The sequence below is a fragment of the Pararge aegeria genome, chromosome 13 (assembly GCF_905163445.1).
Source record: "Pararge aegeria chromosome 13, ilParAegt1.1, whole genome shotgun sequence".
NCBI classification, from domain to species: Eukaryota; Metazoa; Arthropoda; class Insecta; order Lepidoptera; family Nymphalidae; genus Pararge; species Pararge aegeria.
This window is the reverse complement of record NC_053192.1, coordinates 10853077-10874814: the sequence shown is the minus strand read 5'-3', so window position 1 is coordinate 10874814 and position 21738 is coordinate 10853077. Positions and strand designations below refer to the sequence as shown.

Sequence of the window (21738 nt, the reverse complement as noted above, 5' to 3'; positions counted from 1 at the left end):
CTACAAAATTTGTAATAGTAAACCGCAATTCTTGCCTGATTTGCTTTATTGAATACTAGCGAATTCTCGCGACTTCTTACGCGTACCTATGAACTATAAGTCAACCTTGATAGGACTTTTTTTAAGAGATTAATAATTCCGTCGATTTTGCGTGAAGTTTATCGTTTATGCATCGCATGCATCGGAATCTCTCAAACACATTTTCATACTATAATCTAAGATTACTAGCGCATAATTTACCACAAAAGGAAATATTTTTATGAAGCTTTTGAATATACTCGTATGAAAAAATAAAATAGTTTCTGAGTTAGGTACTTTAAACTTATTACATTTTCAAATACTTGTCTAATTATTTTGCAGTGATTGATCTCCCAAACCTAGTTTTACTGAAAAACATTCCAGAGCCAACTGCTTTTAATCATGCTTAGATATTAGCCATTTGAGGTTATCTTATTTTATCGGAAAATAATATCTCTCTAAGCTAAAGCAACCTAAACCTAAAAATATTACTATCCGATAAATAGTTCCGCAGAAATGCGTTGACAAAGGTAGGACATATAAGCAATTTTATACATCTCTTAAATTTTGTGTATTTTTTTGAAAGCTTGATATGATATGTGATTATTTTGCAGTTCCAATAATATAACATCCATACATACACACATGTCACATAAATAGCCTCCTTTTTTTCTGAAGTTGGTTAAAAATAAATCCCTCATTATAGATTTGAAAATGTACAACTTACCAAAATATCGTATTTGTATAATACATATAGGGATTAGGAACGCATGGAAGACGAACACAAAAACAATCAAAATTTCCTTGCTGGGATAAAAACTATCCTGTATTGGTATGTTATAATATGTTCTAAATTTCATTGCCGTGTGATAACAACAGATCAAATAGTTGTCACCACGCCTTCTCTTCCCGCAGGTTTCGTACGAGGCGACAAATGGAATATATCTGAGAAATTAAATAAATTTAGATCCCGAACTAATTAATTGACCACGGTGATCGTGGTCAATTAATTAATTCAGTTTAAAAATTGGGAGAAAAAATTATCTAAGTTATGTGCGTTTTAAATAATTAAAATATCACTAGCTTCAACGGCGAAGGAAACCATCGTGAGGAAACCTGCATGCCTGAGATGAGAGTCCTAAATAATGTTCTCAAAACTGTGTGGAGTCCATCAATCCGCACTGGGCCAGCGTGGTGGACTACAGCCTTAACCCCTTCTCTTTTTTTGAGTAGACCCGTGCCCTGTATTGGGCCAGTAATGGGTTTATATGATGATGATGATGATGATGATGATTTATATACTTCAAAAGATGGATATATTGCTTACTATACGTCAAAAAAAGCTTTACCGATTTAGTACCATTTGTTTCATATTGTAAATGCGTCCTATTTAAAAAGAAGATGGAAGGTTTCTGATAACTTTGTAAGTTACGAGTTTAAAATATTGCCCGTGACTTCGTCCGCGTACTTGTTTTTGTCATTTAATTAAGGTGTTGTTCTACATATATATCTTTACTCTACAAAGTCACTCTACAAAGCTCATTGTAATCAGTGTATAGATACGTGTTGATATTAAAATTATCTGTACGTTTAAAAAATAGAGTAGATTTGAAAAATATTATTGATTAAATATTTAGTGTTGATAAAATAGGGTGTAAATATGATAAAAAAAAGATATATATATATGTTTTTCTTAATACCGTGAAATAGTACATAGTTATATCCACACAATAAATTTACACAAGTAAATAGTTAACCAATAGGTATAACATAGTATTCTATAAATACAACAATTTTAAAGGTGTTCTTTAATGTTTGAAGAATATTGGCATGGTCTTAAACGAGATGATAGATCAGACCATGGTTCCCAAATCCGTATGTTAGGACAGAACAATAATGCAGCAGGGACGTCACGGCAACAAGGCGTGTTTATACAGCTACTGTAATTTGAGGAGCAACTTACATTTCCCGTTTTATGCCGAAAGTCTGACGAATATAGTGCCCTGAGTGTGAGAAGACCAGTGGTTCGGCTTTAGATCGTGTTTCGCGAAAAAGCTCGCAGTTATGCTTAGTCAGCCGCTCTGATCGATGGCCGCTCATTATAGAATATCTTTTGGGCAGGACTTAGAATGTCGATTACTTCACTTGTGATGTTGCTCCTTGTCTTGGCTGCTCTTATTATTTCATCTCGTTGAAACATGATGAATAGACGGTAGGCGTTATCCAACTTACTACGAGGTCCAGCGCGGGTCACCCATTCAATGTCGCGGTCTTCCAATTCAATGCCTAGGTACTTTATGAACAACCAAAAGGGCTATATGGTGCAGGTTTTTAATGTTCGTTTCTGGAACACCGGACAGCTCAAATTCATTACGCAAGTTATTCTGAGCCTGGGTGTCGTTCACGTGGTCTCTAAAATTTCCTTGCGACGCCCTTGATCTTCCAGGTAGTTAATACACCCGTCGTTTTTAGCCACTGCTGATCCTAGTTCCTCCAGCTCTCTCTCACAGTTGGACAGCGAGGCTATAGCACTCTCAAGTTTTGTCTCCAGCGAGGAGATTTCCTGCGTTAGTAAGTTCTTTAACTTCGCTATGGTTAGTTGTCACGCTTGCTGGATGATGAGTTGCAGGACGACAATCTAGAGTTGACTTTTATTCTGCGGTAAAAAAGTCAGGGCATTTCCAAACAGGTTCTTTACGTTTGATATTCCTGCTATATTAACGCAGAGACAACAGATAAATTTTGCACATTTAATTCTATAAAGGTCCCTTATTGACTTTGAACAACGATTGCACTTTAATTTAGTAGACTGGAACTCTTAGAGTTTATCCGATCCAAAAATGACCGTTCTGCTGTTTTCATCTTTGACGGTGACGTCGCGAATGCGGAGCGTGGGTCCAGTTCAGTCCAGTGCGGTGCAGTTCACGCAAATATAAGACTTACGCCACTCACTTAACCGCTTGAAACGCTTGCGCTGAGTTATGCGTAAAGTGTACGATGAACCATTACTAAGCACAGGGATTTTCGTTTTAAATCGCAATTATTATTTTTTAAGAGTCACTTTCACTTGAACCTGAACCAAGGCACAAAGTCATCACCTTAAAACAGAGAGCGTTGACCTGGGTGTTTGTTATTGGTTATGACCAAGCGTCAAAGAATCTGATTCTCAAGGCTGTCTTAAACTGCTCGCCTACGCCTGGCGCGTATCTTACAGCCACGTGTGTGGTGACCAATATACAAAACTAATATATTAATGTACCTACTACATGTTTGTGATAAAAGACTGTAGGTACCTACACACTGAGTAATCTGTCACCGCAGGGCAAATCAAAGCCAACTTCTAAACTTACTTGATATGGTAGGTAAGCTTTCTTGTTAGGTTTTAGACCAAAAATCTAGCCTAATCTATAAAAGGCCTACTAATCAGAGTTTTTAGTAGAAAACAAAACCCATGACAAGAACAGTTTTATAATAGGTACCTAGGTATGTACCTATTATTAATTATTAAAGATTTAAATCCAGAAACAATCGCATCCCTACCTAGTTGAAACCAAAACATAACCACTTATGGTTTAACTGCTTTTTAAATAAAAAAAAAGGTAAATAAATACTTACCTATTTGTCCAAATGAAATCCTTAGTAGGTAAATCCAAATTATGCACTCACACCGGCAAAGTCGCGAATTTGCAATTAAAAACACTTCCGACCTTGACAATTTAACCGGCGACCTCTCATCGTCTGATTAAAAATGGATGGGGTCAGAATAAAAACGATTTAAGTGACGATTTTGGCCAAAATGCCATTCTCTGTTATATTCTACTGTGTTGTACCTATCGGACAGTGTAGCACAGTGTCGACACTCGCACTTTTATCAGACGCGTCCACTCTCGCCTAAGCTCCCGTATAACTAACGCGGTGCGCTCGAGACAGTGTATTGCGTGTACAATGTATGTTTGTGTATTTATGTGTATGTAATATTTTTAAACAAATATACATTATAATATTTAGTGTATACCTACTATATATTCACAAACACTACAATTCTCTTATAGTCGAGATAAAAGTCCTATCCTATGTAGGTCACTTGTGCATCAAAGATCGGTTCAGCGATTGAGTACCTACGGGTAACACATACAGGCTACATAACACGGACAGGCTCACTTTTTTCCTCATATTACTTCCGCACGCGACATCGGACGCCGGTTGTGATATTACAGCTATTATCGAGATGTAAGTGCCATACTATCTACTACTACTAGGTCGACCTCTATCAGTGTGCAAAATTACATTCAAATCCATCCAATAATCTGGCAAAACAAACAAACAAATTTACAGTTTAATAATATTATATTAGGAAATACCTTCCAGCGATTTGGTACAATAAAGAATCTGCTGTGTTACACATTATACCTACTAATCAGTAACTTAGCTTTATTATGCCCTACAGTAGGCAATAAGGAGCTGGTGATTAAGTAGTTTTACTACTTCGAGTGTAACTAAAGTAGTAATACTTTGAAAAAAATCTAATCTTGGTTATTAAACTAAAACTTATTTCGTAAGGACTAACATAATGATACGAATTTTATAATTTTCGATTGTAACTGTGGTTTGATTTACTCACTTTGACTAAAACTTGGATATTATATGATATAGCAATAGTTAGACTTAGGATCGGGTACATTTTTTCTCATGTTTTACCTAGAGTATTTTATTGCCAGTATTAAATATTATTAATTCTAGTACCATTAATAATCTCGTTTAGTTGTCATGATATTGTTCTACATCGTCATCATCATCATCATCATATCAACCCATTACCGTCCCACTACAGGGCACGGGTCCCACAATAAGAAGGGGTGAAGGCCGAAGTCCACCAAGCTGGCATAGTGCGGGTAGGTGGACTCCACACACCTTGCTTGAGAGTTCTACATAATGTTCTCAAAAGAACATTATGTAAAACTCTCAGGTTCAGGTTCAGGTTTCCTCACGATGTTTTCCTTCACCTTTGAAGCGAGTGATATTTTAATTAGGTACCTACTAAGGGAGATTTGGTTTTAGGTATAACATAATGTAGATAGATAGTGGATACCTAGTGATTTTATATTATTTAAGAATAATTATTAAATTACGTATAAAACGACCTGCCTAACGCAGCGATGAACGTTTTGTTTAATGTTGGAGGTCCCTGATTCGTTTCCCGGCCCGGTGGATTTAGCGTTCCGGTACGATGTCGTTTAATATACCTAACTGCCATACTCCGTAACAGGTTAGCCCGCTACTATCCAAGACTGCATCATCACTTGCCACCAGGTGAGATTGCAGTCAAGGGGTAACTTGTACCTAGTTGAATATCAAATAAACGAATAAAACATTTTTAAATATAAAATGAAGGGTTTATATAACAATAAACTGATTATGAATCATATCAATGAAAATATGATCATGATAAAATCTATGATACCTACCAATATTACTTTAAATAGTGATTCATAAATTTTTTTAATCCTATTTAAACTTACGGAGCAGGCATTCTAAACCTGCTTTATTGGTTATAGTGAAAATATATAGATTTTTTGTAATAATCTCGTATGTTTTTATTTAAAATTTTATACCAACCTAAGTAATTGGTAAAATCCATTTCAAAGCTAGGTATGTAAAGTTAAAAAATTAAATTCGAAGTCAGAATACTTACCCTTCATTAATTTAAACTTTCTATTTTTAAAAGTCGATTTACTCGAAATATCACTCACAGAACCCATATAATACCGAGCACAAAACAAAAACAGTCACAAAACCCATATAATTAACTATAGGTAGGTATAAACACTGAGGAAAAATAACAATGAAGCAATAAATATGTATAATCACTGAATCAAAATATGTTATAATGTTAGTCCGTACAACTAAATGCTGGACAAGTGTTAAAAATGCTTGCGAGTGAGTACTGACTAATGTGGTGTAACTTTCTGCTGGCGACTGGGACTGGCGGGTTAAACTAGCAAATGACGTCAACAAAAGACTCGGCGCGGCGGCGCAACCATGATTAATAATTCATGGGTTTGATTTTCGGATGGACACTTGCCGCTAACCACCTGAGGGGTTGCTACGGCGTCACCGGGGGAGTGGGGCGAGCGCGAAAGCTCGCCATGAGAAGAGCCCCAGGGCTCGAAGACATCGGGGAGTGGGAGACGTCGACCCGAGGGTGCCTCCTGCGAGGGCTCGGACCGCGGCTCGGTTCGACGTTAATCTGACTGTTGCTGGACTTTTGGACTAATCATTGTTTAGTCCGAACGCCCCCGTGACCGTGGTCAGGATCCACGTCCGGATGACGTCAGAAATCGGGGAAATTCATGGGTTTGCCGATGCATACATCTTATAGGTATTTTTCATTTTATTTTTCTCTAGGGTATTGTTTTTGATTTTGTTGTATTGAAGTGTAATTCTTTTACCGTGGATATGCGATATCTTATGGTATAATAATTACTTTATGTACCTAATTAGCTTCTAATTTGTTTTATTCTTACATCTTATGGACTCCTGTATTAACTTTTATTACAATTACTTATTATATTATGCATGTATTGTAACGAGACAGAATAAAGAGCTCCTGCCTCGCATATAGGAGACTGGACTGGGGAAGGCCCATATATGGGTTACGTGGGCTTATTTCGGACAACCCCGTGACCGTAGTCGTCTGGATGATGTCAGTAAACGGGGCCCTGCTCGGGCTACAAGCGTAATTCAACTGGCGGGCGAGAGATCAGCGCGTTGCATTGTCCCGTTCCATTTGCTACGTCGCACGGCAAATGAACTTTGGTTGGCTGTTTGCTGAATCAGTCGAAGCTCGATGAGACGCTCTGATTGGCTGCAGCGCTTGAATGATCCAATAAATAATTGTTTACGTTGCAGCAGGGCTTGCGGGCTCGCAGGCCAGCTATCCGGCTGATGCAACAACTTGTTGATTGCGCCAAGGTTTGCTTCCTCTAGTCTCTCATCGCCACACAATTGTAAACATATAAATAGTTAAATAAGTATAAATGTCCGTTCACACCGGACATTTATACACATAAAAAATGTACATACATTTCATTTTTTATATGTATAACATGTACTAAACATGCTAACATGCAAAGTAATAAAAAAAATATATAATAGATATAACGAAAAGGCGTTTATTATTTAAATATATGTGCCCTGCGGGTTCGCCCGCTTAAAAAAAGGGACGCACCGTATTGTTACATAGTCTACACATACCTCCATAAATCAGATACCAAGCGTTAAATAGTTTCAATCGTACCTACCTACCGGAAGTGCCAAATATCCAAACCTATCTATCTGCACAAAATATAGTTCAGATAGTATCTCAACATATTTTAACGAACGACTAACGCGTGGGCGTATAAAACATCGTAAAACCTTTTGGTTTCATTAAGTTTATTAAGGACTCGATATTCAATATTGATAAAGTTCAATAAAGATAATTATGCACATCATGTTTGAAACGTTAGAATATTTGTAGCAAAAAAATATGTTTGCGAAGACCAATAATTCTCAGTAGGACATCGTTTAAAATAACACAATGTTAATAAATACTTTTCGTCTTGAAAAGATTCCCAAGTTGGTAACTTAATTTTATGGAGCACTGTTATAAATAACCTTTCCTTTCTTGTACAACTCAAAAAAAAAATGTTCTTGGAAACATTATCTAAAGAAGTTTTTTTTTATTTTACTTTACAAAATACCGATATAAATAACCCAACCTTTCCCTGCCAAAGTATTTTTTGTTTTGCATTCCTAGTTACAAGCAATAAACAGTCACGGTAGTTTAAATGATTATTTTAAGACAAGAAATTGAATCGAAGTTAATATATTATATTAACTTCGATTCAATTTCTGATATTATTAAGATTAAATCTTAATAATGTCCTGTTTTAATTGTCATTTGTGTTTTTTCTCGAATTCACCGAATGACGAGTAAAGCAAGAACTTTAAAGCACTTCTGCACGACAATCTGTTTGGGTTTCGTCCTCAACAGTCCACTGAAAGTTCAATATTGTGTCTTAAGCACACTGTCAAATACTATACGGATCGCAAGACTGCCGTGTATGCATGCTTCCTCGACTTGGTGGCGTATGATCTTCTGTGGGAGAAACTGAAACAACCAGGACCACGGGAACTTGTCACTATGTTCCAGTATTGGTATGCACCAGTCCAGTAACGTTCGTTGGGCGGGGGCATTGACGGATTCATATCAACTTGAGTGTGGCGTTAGACAGGGTGGTTTAACATCTCCCACTCTGTTTAACCTGTAACCATAGTTTGTGTATTTGACGGTCGATTGGCACAGTGTACAGCGTTTTTGAAAAACATTAGAAAAAGAAGAGGACTTCATGATCTAAATGTGTAGCGCAAGCGAGTGACCGGGGTCTGATATATATCATATCCAACGATGATGACAGTATCAGTGCAACACATCTAATCTAAATAGACAAATATGACATGAAGAGACTTCAAGATGTTTCGCCTCTTGAATACTGCAAATATGCAGATTTGCTATTAAAGTACTACGTTGAATCTGATGGTGATAAGCATTATCAAAGCATGCGAGATATTATATACAATATGACAAGGCAAATCGCTGGAAAGCGTGATTGTAAAAAAAACATTATTGACAGAGATAACGAGAAACAAAAAAGTACCATTGAAACCAGCGAGGCGTTCGGTAAACATCACTAAATAAAAAAACCCACTATAAAAACAAAGTTGTATTTCGCTGGAGAATTGATTTGAAAACAATAATGGAAAACAATAATATAAATAGTTCGCAATATCTTTATGAAACTTTTAAAGAAATAAACAAATGCAAATAAAATAATCTTCTCGATAGAATGGTTGCTTATTAGACTTAAAAAAATTATATTATCTTCATTTATATTCTCTCAAGTCGGAGTAAAAATTATCGATCCAATTATATTCACTTAAATGTTTTTGCCGCTAATAAGATACCGATATATTTGACACCACCAACATATTTAATACCCACTTTAGATGCTGATGCAAAACCTGGATCTCATTGAGTAGCAATATATACTAGACTTATGGTGTCGTTGAATATTTTGACTCGTTTGGTGGATGGATTCACACCAATGGATTATCACGAAATGTTACTAAAAACTAACTGTAAAAAATGGATTCATAACAGCAAAATAATTCATCTATTTTAGCTCATTTTACGGAATGCCTATTTATTTTAAATATAATGATATCTTAATGTCGCAATTTTTAAATTTATTTACTGATACTTTGTATAATGATCAACTTATACAATCTATGCTTAAGACTTTACACAGTTATAGTTATATTTAAGCTCCATAAAATTAAATTAAAAAAACTTTGGAATATTTTCGAGATGAAAAGTATTTATTAACAATACATTGTCTTATTTTAAACGATGTTCTATTAAGAATTGATCTTCCCGAATATATTTTTTATGTTATAAATATTCTAATATTTCAAACATGATGTGCATATACTTTATCAATATCAAGTCCTTAATAAACTTAATCAAAACGTTATTCTTTTGATAATGCTAAAATATGTTAAGTATATATATTTTAATTTCATCTTATATATTTACGAGAAAATCTAATAATGATTACAATAGTAAAGTTTTTTATAAAGGTAATATTAAATATAGTGTAATGCGTATTGGAACGTCTCCCGATACGCATTACACTATAATGTAATATAGTGTAATTACATTATAGTGTAATATAGTGTAACACTATATTACACTATAATGTAACTATATGTAACTATATTCCATATTATTCCAATATGTAATAATATGGAATATAGTTACATATTGGAACTATATTCCAATATGTAATTCATATTGGAATATAGTTCTCACCCAGGAACTATATTCCAATATGAATTACACTCACCAAGGCTTAGGTTAGGCTTGGATATGTTAATCGATCCAATGAGCCAAAGTCGGCGTACATACGAGTGATATGAGATAGATCTATATAACGCAATTGGAATAAGATAGATTTCCATCAAAATCCAATAAGATTGGATTCAATCCAATCCTCAAAAAGTTTGGCTTCGCCACGGGTTCAGGATGTGGGACACCGGTCTTCGCCTGGTTTCAGATGTGTCGCAAATACGGCATTCTATACAAGTTACATTTTTTTTGCTCTTAATCACCACTATTTGAAACCTCAATGGTTTTCGAAAATGTTACCAATCACATATGCCCGGGACGAGCACCTATTCCCCTTTTGTCTTATTTAAAATGCTTTGAATTCCCTATTTCAAATGACTGCTTTAATAATGTGCGGCTTAGCAGCGGCACTACATACCACAAGTCGATTGCGTGGAGTAAGCAACTTTAACCCAAGTCAGTAAATGGTTGAAAGCCGTCTCTCGAAGTTTGAAAGATAATTTGATATTCATCTGTCGCAGCTTCAATAAGTGAGGTTTGAGACATGGAATTCTGTTGCCCTATCTCCAATCGAATTCATCGGACCTCCAAGTAATTTAAGAAAAACCCAACTGATAGCTCTTAAGTAATTAAAATATCACTTTCTTCAACGGTGAAGGAAAACATCGTGAAGAAACCTGTATACCTGAGAGTTCTCCATAATGTTCTCAAAGGTGTGTGAAGTCCATCAATCACGACAACGGCCTTAACTCCTTTTCACTGTGGGACGAGCCGTGCCCTGTAGTGGGCTGGTAATGGGTTGATATGATGATGATGATGAAACTGATAGTATGACTTATTCAGTACAAAAATAATTATTTAAATCGGTTAACATTTGGCGGATTATTAGTGTAAAATCGTCAACTGATTTCATACCCTCTCCCAAAGGAACCGAGCTGAATTTCGGCAATAAAAGTATGTAATGTGACGTCAAAACGCGCAAAGGTTAATTTGAATTTATTCAGTAGTTTCAGCCGGATGCGCGGTCATGATATAGAGAGACGAAAAAAAATAATTGAGTTGAAGTTAAAGTAAAAGTCAAAGTCAAAAATATCTTTATTCAAGTAGGCCCATAGGTTGCACTTTTGGTGCGTATATTACACGAGAATGACACAGTAGTGAGATGATGGCGATAACCATATTCGTAAATTTAAAACTCCATATACTGTTGGGGAAATATCCACCGGATTCAGTTTCTAATTATTAAGTGGTACAGTGTGGCATTCATACATGAATGAATGAATGAATATACTTTTATTGCACACCACAAAAAGTACATAGAACAAAAAGAAAAGTATAACGAAACAACGTATACAATTTGGCGGCCTTATCGCTACATAGCGATTTCTTCCAGGCAACCAATGGCGAAGATAAAAAACAGTTACAGAAAATAGTTAGGTCGTGCATATATTATACATATTTCATTACTTAAATATAATATATTAAAAAAACAATATTTGTTACTAAAGACAAATAAATAAATAAGTAACTACAATTATATATATATATATATATATATATATATATATATATATAATATATACTTAAAAATAATATAATAGATTACAAGTGTTTAACATTTGGTTAAGTGAATTTTATACACTTGTTTTTTTCTGTTAACAACAGAATTATTAGCTTCAAACGACTTAAGCGAGAGAGTTTACGTCGTCAAAAGTTAATTCCCGTCGATTTATTTTAAAAGTTAGTGATGTATCATCGACAAACAGGACTGTCCCGAGTTTGTCCTTGGCAAGGTAAGGAGGTCATTAATGTAAATAAGGAACAGAAATGGTCCTAATATAGACCCCTGTGGGACACCTATTTTTACAACTGATCCATTAGACCTTTTTATATTCCCGTCCACTTTCTGAATTCTATCGCGTAAATAATAACTTATTAAGTCTAGAGCTACATCCTGAATTCCGTAGTGGTGTAGTTTCCAGACTAACGTTTCGTGTTGAACATAATCAACGCCTTGGCAAATCACAGAATACGCCTAGTTCCTCACGTGACTCCTCCCAGGCTTCATAATATGTTTTATATTAGCTCAACACCTGCGTCGATTGTCGACCGACCCTGTGTGTCACCAAATTGCTTAGTATGAAATAAATAATACTTATCAAAATGGTAAAGTAATTGACTTAAAATGAGTTTTTTAAAGATTTTACTGAAGTTAGTGGGGTCAGAAGTACTACCCGGTTTAAACAATGGAACTATTCTGAACTACTTTATTATATAATGGAGAAATTATGTAAATAGGGAATTTAAACATGATCCATATGGGTTAAATACAAGTTACACTAATGGTTACTTTTAATTTAGTTTTATTTTTGACTAAGTTTTATATTTTTTAATTGTGATTTATATAATGAATTCTGGAATGTCGCCCCACATTTTTGTCGGGGATTTTTTTATTTAAGCATGTTGAATTTCAGTGACCAAGTAAAATAAGAGTTGAACTTTATTAATATTCTAAACCGAAAACTATTCGTTGGAGCATAAATAAAGGAGCTGTAAGGTGAGCCCCGTAAAATTCCCCGATTTGTAGAACCGCATACCCATTCCGCAAAATTAATAATTAGATTGGTCGGTACATTTCTTCTTCTTCTTAGTCGTTACAGTCTTGACAGACAGGTCGTGGTTGTCATCTGGGTGTTGTGGCTCGCTTGACAATACTTCGCCACTCTTCTCTAACCGTTGCCTTTCTTGCGCATTCATGTAGTCGAGCCTCGATTGTGGCCTTCACTTGGTCCGTCCATCTCATCAGTGATCTTCCGCGTGCTCTGGTACCTTCTACTTTCCCTTGAACCACAAGTCGCTCAATGTACACGTCATTACGCCTGGACACGTGGCCGAAGAAACTAAGAATTCGCGCTTGAACTGCAGAAAACAGGCGCTGTTTGATGCTGAGTTCGTCAAGAATTGATTCAGTACGGAACATGTTCCAGGTCACTCCCAACATTCTCCTCCAGCACCACATCTCAAGAGCATTTTTTTTTTCTTCTCAGTCTTCCTCAGGGGTCACGTCTCCGAAGCGTAGATATATGGGATATGGGGAATATCAGTGCTTTGACTAGCCGCATCTTTGTGGCTTTCGTTATATTACGATTCCTCCATATCCTTTGCAACTTGTCCATAGCCGATCTAGACATTGCCATTCGTCTCTTGATTTTGTCAATCCAGCCACCATTATTGAAGATCTGCGCACCTAAATAGATGTACGATTGAATACATACAGTTCGCAATTTGTGTTACTTCCGGCGTGTTGTTGCTGATACGGTAGACAATCATCATTTTGGTCTTAGCGCGGTTGACCTTCAGGCCAAATTCAAGACTGATGCTTTCCATCTTTTGCTAGAGATTTTCTATGATGCGGGCACTAGTTGCGAATAGAGTGGTGTCATCCGCGTAGTGCAAGTTTGGAATCTATAGGCCACCAATTACAACTCCATCTGTCCAGTTTTCTAGAGTGCGTCTCATAATAACCTCCGTGTATATATAAAACAGAAGTGGCGAGATTATGCATCCTTGACGAACCCCGGCCTTAGGTTGAAAGTGGTTCGAAAATTTGACATCTGTCTTTACAGATGCAGTACCATCTTCGTAGAGACGCCTGAGTAGATGTACGAGGTGTTTCGGCGTTCCCATTTCCAGTAGTGTCTTCCAGAGCACAGGCCATTTGACAGAATCAAATGCCTTTGAGAAATCTACAAAGCAGATGTAAGTTGCTTTGTTAAATTCGCGAGACTTCTCAAATATTTGGCGAACTATTAAGATTTGCTCCCTGGTGCCTTTTCCTTTAACACATCCTGCCTGTTCCGGAGCTACTTCCTTGGACAAGTAGGACTTTAGGCGTTCGTTTAGGATGTGCAGTAAAATTTTGCTTGCATGTGGTTACGCCTGTAACAAACCTCGCGAGATATGTAATCACCCTGCGGATATTTTGATCGAATTATTCGGTCATTAACAGATGTGCAAAGTTTGAATGAAATCTGGCCGTTTAAAGTGGGCTCAATTGCGCCCTAAGGAGTCGGTTAAAACATACAAATGAAGCTTATATACTTCGTATGACAGATATAGAAACTGCCAGGCTTGTGTATTTTATTTACTTTCACAGCATTATGTCCTATGGCATATTATTATGGGGTAATGCTGCTGATATTGATTCTGTTTTTGTACAGCAGAACAGGGCTGTTCGTGCAATATATAAAATGGGCCCAAGAGAGTCTTCTATATATATAAAATGCAAAGGTGACTGACTGATAGACTGACTGACTGATCTATCAACGTACAGCTCTAACCATTGACGGATCAGGCTGAAGTTTGCACACAGGTAGTTATTACAACGTAGGCATCCGCTAAAAAAGGATTTATGAAAATTCCAACCCTAAGAGGTTAAAAAAGGGGATGATAGTTTGTATAAAAGCCTTCATTTATCAATTTATTTTTAAAGTTACATCCATGAAACTTTAATTTTAGGTTTACGTTTAAAAATAAAGAAATACCTATTTAAAAATTCCACCCCCAAAGATATTAAATAGAGGATGAAAATTTATATGAAAGTTATTTTTTAAGTAATGTCAATTAATCTTGGTATATCGGCAAAGGTGACTGACTGACTAAATGATCTATCAACCCAGTATTCCGGATCTAATTTATGTCCAGTAAGGCGATTACGGTTTAGCCAAGATTGATTGAACTTGTAAAATGTTCTGATGAATATTGTAGAAGTTAAAAATGACCCCGACTGGTCCTTTTTAAGATTCCGTACCCAAAGGATAAAACGGGACCGTTTCAGTAAGACTCTGCCCACCTGTCTACCAGCCTGCCTGCCCGCCTGTCTACCCACCTGCCTGCCCGCCTGTCTACCCGCCTGCCTGCCCACCTGTCTACCCACCTGCCTACCCGCCTGCCTGCCCGCCTGTCTTACCGCCTGCCTGCCCGCCTTTTTACCCACTTGCCTGCCCGCCTGCCTGATAAAGATTTCAAATAAATATTTGAGTATTTAATACATATATGCACATAAAAATATAACAAAATTTCAAAGAAAGTGGACTGTAACATTATTAATATTAGAAGTAAAAATAAACTTGTAGTGCAGTGTACTAGGCTGCATACATTTTGTAATTCATTTAAGGGTATAATTGTATATCATTTTATGCCTCGTGACTTCGTCCGCGTATGAATCAACCTTAAAAAATACCCAGATGTTTCTGATAACTTTTGTAGAGGAATAATTCCGTCATAATTACTACATACTTCCATTGTTTTGGCGTAACGTTTACCGTTCACGCATCGCACGCATCAGAATCTCTCAAACAGGATATTTTTTGCAGTTTATACAACATTTTTCACTGATGATCGTTGTGTGGTCGCGAAAAGTATATATAGTTTTATACGTCGCGCGATGTTTTATAGCTTTAATCAATTCAAAATAGCAGTTCCTGAATCTAGCGCGTTCAACAAAACAAACTCAAAAGCTTTATAAGGTTGCTAAATAAAGGAACTGCTTTTTCGAATTGTTTAAAGCTATAAAACCTCGCGCGACGTATCCCTGACTTATTAGCCTATTTATTTACAATATTAACGAACATAATATAATTAATAACAATTTTTGGTGAATCAAAAACATAGCATTCTTATACAAACTTCCAACTCCAATTTACTTCTTTAGGGATAGATTTGGATAAAATATTTTCTTAAAATGCTGTATTATATAGGCTTTAAATAAAAACTGATTTAAATATAGCACACACACAAAACAAGTGCACATAGCATCGACAAGTATACAATGTATTGACTTGATTTTTTGCATAGAAAAAGTTTTCCAGGTGAGTTACACCCGGTTCTTATGTAATTTATATAAATTGCTTTGATGATCTATTACATAAGAACCGTACCCTGCATGCTAAAGTGACAGAAAAGCTTTCGACAAAATATTGGATCAAGGTATCTCTACGTAATTAATTGAGCATGATTATAATCCGAAAAAAAGATATGAGTTGATTACTCAATTTGTTTAAGCTTACAATGTTTTTCGTTTAAGTATTTAAGTAAACGCAAATGGCGAGGAAAACACGCAGACAGTATTTGTGTTTTTCATTTTCAGGCTTTCAGTTGTAGTCGGGTCGCCGGGCTCGCTCTACGCCGGCGTAGGCTACGTGAAAATACGCAAAGAATATCCGCTAGAAGCTATCAGTTTTCCGATAAACTTTCGATCTAATTATCTATTGCTATATAGATACATTTATATTCAGTGAAATTTTAAATATAAGCACAAACAAAAAACATAGGTATAAGTTTTTATTCAAAAGTTTCAAATTTTGCTACAGTTTTTGTTTTCTGAAACAATAATAGAAACATATGACTGCTATGTTACTGAGAGGTAAGTTGGTTGATTATTTAAAGTTACTTACATCTCGATTATTTGGAGTATTATATCTTAAAGTTCAAAATAATACTATTCTACTTAAGAATTGAACAACTGTTCTACAAACTGTTAGAAAATAGGATCGCTATTTTCCTTTTAATAGGTAAGTACAACCTTTATTTTACATGAGTTAAAATCTAGGTAACTAATAAATATTTAATTATCATTATAACTGTCAACTGCTGAGCTAAAGGTCTCTCCCAAAGGTAGGGTTTGCCCATATCGTCACGCTGGGCAGATGGTGATCGATTCGATCGAGTTGTCTCGTGCGGGAACCGTGGGAAGAAAGAAAGAAAGTATACTTTTACAGATTAAAATATTTTAAACCATTTTCCCTAAGAACAATACTTCCTTTTACAATCCCATCGTTCGCATGTGCCGCCTTTATAATGATTTAGTATCAAGTAATCATAATATTGTCATTTTTAACAAAAGGATAAATATTTTTAAAAATCAAATTATTAAGCACTATTCCACATAATCTTTAGGAAAATAATATATATATTATTATTTAAGTGTTTCTTTTTTGTTTCAACTTTAATTTTATCTTTACTTTCTGTTTAATTTAATTCCAAGTTGTGTACACATACTTTGGGATGTAGCTTAGAACAAAACTTGTTATTACTTATATTTAGATCTACTTTTAGTTATTACCTGTTTTGTGTACCTAATAACAATAAAAAATAAACTTTATTGCACACCAAGAAACTCATACGAAATAAAAAAACACATTAAACTAAAGTTATACAATTGGAGGCCTTATCGCAAAAAGTGACTTTAGCCCAGCAACCAGACTGCAGAGGATATAATGTATGGTAGAGGTATAATGCAGAGGTATAATGTATATAGAGGATATACTGTATATATATATGTATGTATACAGTTAGGAAGAAGAGGGTCTGCCGTCAACACATGGCGGATAAGTATAAAAATAAAAGTAAACGGTAAATCTTCTACATATTAAAACGTTAAGCAAAAACTTTGTGCTCCTTTCTACGAAAATTCCGCGGAGGGTATGAAATTTTCCAAACTCATAGTTTATACAAAAAAGGAGTGCAGAATGCTGTTATTTTTTTTTAAATAATGCATAAAACTAGCGTTTATACACGGCTTCGCTCGTGTGGTAATTCGAAAAACCTTGCCAGGAGGAACAGGACACCGAATATGAATACACGACAGTGCACTATTTCAGGACGTGTCTCCTTTATTCTGAGTCTTTTCGACTATTTCTAAGTTAAAAATATAGTCGGTTGGTTACTTTGTAAGAACGTGAATCGATGATGACTTTTCTCTCTATCTCAAAAATCACGTCACTCTTTTGCTTTGTTCTGTAAAGGACAAAACGTAAGCGTAAGCGTATCTTCCCCCAGGAACTTTGCTTTTATTCCGGGATAAAAAGTAGCCCATGCCACTCTACGGCTCATAAACTATCTCCATGACGCAAATCCCTATAATCCGTTTCTCTGTTGCTGCGTGATTGAAGTAAAAGACGTAAGCGTATCTTCCCGCGGGATCTGTGCATTTTTCCGGGATAAAAAGTAGACAATGTCAATCCCCGGCCCATAAACTATCTCTATGCACAAATTAACATCAATCCGTTGCTCTGTTTTTGCGTTATTGATGGACAAACAAACACACCTTCACATTTATAATATAGGATGGAAGTATGGATTGGCAGACTAAGCAGATGGCCTACCCGATGGTGAGTTAAAGTGCCAAACCATCGCCTGTAAACAGTGCAAAACTACGGGGCTTGCAAGGAACAGTTCTTGCGACCTGCCCTGGTACCGTCAACTAGACGCCTAGGTCTTAACGCCCTAGGTCATTAATCAACATCATTATGCCAACCGATTGTCGTGCACTGCTGGACCTAGGTATTTTGTAGGGAGTTCCAAAAACAACACTTTTGTGCGGCTAGGGTCCAGCAGCTCCCATGACATCCATGGGAGCCGCTGATAGACATTATTGATGTAACTATATAAGTAACCACGCCACGCCACGCCAGTAACCACTAACTGCTTGACGCAGCATGGCGGAAATCGACCAGCTCCGTCACAAAAAGACGGAGCGGACGGCCAGAACTTGCTTCGATCTTGCACCGACGGCAAACTCCATTCAGTCGCACGAAATACTATAGTAACTCTCTTACGGTTAATTGTGTCAGACTCTGGAATTCCCTGCCTGCTGACATACGTAAGGCTCAATCCCTAAATGTATTGAAGAAGCGTTTGGAAAACCATTTTTTATCTATATAATATTATAGTACCTATGTAGTATATTGCTTAAATATGTATATACTTATATATATTATGTATAATATGTATGTTGTATTAGAATTTATGAGTATGTAGTTTATTAAAATTATTTTGTATATATATAAATATATACCAACCCGTTCCTTCGTTTTTTTTCCTAACGTCAAAGGTTGTCTGGAAGAGATCGCTTTAGTGATAAGACCGCCTTAGCACGCTCTATTTTATTTTTTTAAGTTTCTTCTGTATTTGTGTTTAATTTATATAAAATGTGTGTGTGCAATAAAGACTTAAAACAAAACAAACAAACAAAAAGCTATAATTATACTTACAATCCACGTGCCAGCTTTTATGACAAATAATTGTTAAATGTTTTATTAAATAAATAATTGTTTTGAAAACTTATTCTTAACTGCGTTACTGCCGCTTCGATAAAGGGAAATAGTCGTTAACTATTTATTTAAACGACTTGGTAATTTTGTCGCTCGAAATAGTTTCAATGTTTTGTTTGTAATGGACATATTTAGTAACAAAACTTAGCAAGATGGTTGTCATATCAAAACATTGAAGGCCGCTGCGATGTTTTCTTGTAAATTACCCAGTCACGATATGTGATGTGATGTTAGAGAAAAGTGCCCGCTTCGCATGTACACGATAATCACTACTGTTTAACGAATTAGATGAATTAATTTTATTATTCATATTTCTATTTCTAGATTCCGTCTTTATAGCATTAAACATGTACTAATAACGTGTCCTCTGCTCGGATTATAAAATATGGTAGTATAAGTAATATACCTACCATATGCTAATAAAATAGCGAAAATGCGATGTGCTGATAGCCAGAGCTTCGCTAAATGTGCTTCGCGACGCCCTGGGGCTCCGCTGTATTATCCCAGGGCCGACGTGAGAAGAAGAATCGTTCATGCATATACAGTGCAAACTCTTTATAACGAAACTCGAGGGACTGAGCATTTTTTGTCGTTATAGAGAGTTATCGTTATATGGAGTGAACAAAAAAAACAAGACAGCAACAGTGGATTGACTTAGTTCAAAACGCCTTCCAACGTCACTTTTCTTTTCTCCCTTTTCAATCGCACGTATCACACAAATTTTTTCGTCAACACTAATCGCTTTCCGTTTACTGGCCATGTTAACAGTTTCAAAGTTATGTTTCCATTATTGCGTGGTGATGGTGATAACTACATTCGTTAACTTAAACCTAAAGCTAGAAGGGATACGCGCCCTGGTCTAAGAAAATTGGGACTGGCACTTGAATTTTCTGGCAAATAGTGAGGCTAGAACTATAGTTCTAGCCTCACTATTTGCCAGACAAGCCTAGACTATTTGCCAACTAGTAGGTACCTAAATGCATGCCAAGCAGGCCTGGGCATCGCAAAAATATGGCACTTTCCCAAGGGCATCACAGTTAAAATAGGTTTGGGAAGCCCTGGCATTGTGGTTCGAATAGCAGCACGTTTTACTAACGTTACCTTGCTTAAACGGTGAAGAAAAATGGCATGCCTTAGAATTCTCACCTAATTTTCTCACCATCGTGAATATTTTCCCACCCAAGGCCTTGTGGACTTTGCGGACTGCGCCTAAACCTTTCGCATTTCAGCCGGGTAATTAGTTGATAAAATTTGGATTATAACTCATATAGATATCAGACGAGTCAAATAGCCAAAGAAAACATCAATCTACCATTTCATAGTTATAACTTTTCCTGACACGTCATAGAGTTAGAGAAAATAGAGTTTTTCAGTGTCCAGAGCTGATTGGCCAAACAGATCTAATTTCACAATCATAATATTGAAGATGGCAACGGCTTGAATAGTTTACTGGTTGACATATACCTCAAAATTTCTCCAGATCCAAGATTAAATTCTTGGTTTTGGACAAATTGTGAGCTATTTGGTTACTGTCAAGGAATTCGCAGTATCATGTGTTTAGCTGTGTGAACCCAACCTAATATTTCTAACTTTGTATTAAAGTATCCCTCCATGGCTTCCGTTAATTTACTAGAAACACACTGTAGGGGTTTGATCGAATTTCAGCTTCAAAGGCCATGAAATGTAATATTAATAAAATAATATTATTTTCCACTTTGATCCACTTTAAAATGAGGAGAGATCAATTAAAAGCGACCTTAGCAATCATCTCCATGTAAAAGCTATCGATAGAATATTTTTACACAACTTTTTTTTTTAAATATAGACAAGTGCTTGACTGAAATCACACCTGATGGTAGGAGATAATGCAGCCTAAGATGGGGCGCGCTTGTCTAGAAGATGCCTATTCACTCTTGATTTGAAGGTACCTAGATTATGGGTATAAACTGACAGCTGCCAAAATATTAGTGTAATGTTTTCAGGGGGTATGTTGTTTGTGAATGTTTGTGAGTTTTTTCCCCGGCAGAGACAAATTCGGAATTTAGACTTTCTGAATTTTCTCAGGTCTAGTCTGGTCTGGTGGAGTATACTTTTATATATATTAAATGGTATGGCTTTTAGGTATATACAATATATAAAATGCTTAAGTTACATCAATAAATACTCAAATCTCTAGTATAGTATTTGAACAGTTCCCTCTACTTTTCCCAGGATATCCCCAATAGGTGTTTACCAAATTAAAATGGGACCACCTCTTACTTATGCCATATCAAACTAAAAAGAATCATCAAAATCGGTTTATAAGCGGCGGGGTAATTGCGTAACAAATATAAGAAAAAAAAAGCACAGTCGAATTGCGGACCTCCTTCTCGGAAGAAAAGATAATTTTGAGGACTAGCTAACTCGATATAGGTACAATTCTTTGCGTGGTTGTTTTTTGTTCAAAAGTCAAGTATTTTACCATTTTGTTTTGTGCGGGAGATGCTTGAACGCCCCAGAACAACACTGAAAAAAAAAACAAGGATCTCAGTACACTTATCTAGAATCATCGATTTTAAACTTACCGTACAATTATAAATCTGGAGATTATTACAGATCCCTTCCACTCAAAAAATTCAAAATTCATTTATTTCAAGTAGGCCTAATATAAATACTTTT

The 21738-nt window shown here is 36.0% G+C and overlaps 2 protein-coding genes across 2 annotated transcripts in view; one reads left to right on the top strand and one right to left on the bottom strand.

Moving 5' to 3' along the window:
* LOC120628657 overlaps window positions 1-21738 on the bottom strand; it is a 473143-nt gene that overhangs the window by 11901 nt on the left and 439504 nt on the right. The gene's annotated exons all lie outside the window — the stretch shown is intronic.
* The window catches only part of LOC120628658 (protein singed wings 2), a 32138-nt gene continuing 26713 nt past the window's right edge, over window positions 16314-21738 (top strand). The window contains exon 1 of the mRNA XM_039897206.1: window positions 16314-16391. Within this exon, the coding sequence (XP_039753140.1) occupies window positions 16370-16391 (22 nt within the window). The 5' untranslated portion in view covers window positions 16314-16369. The remainder of the gene's footprint in view (window positions 16392-21738) is intronic.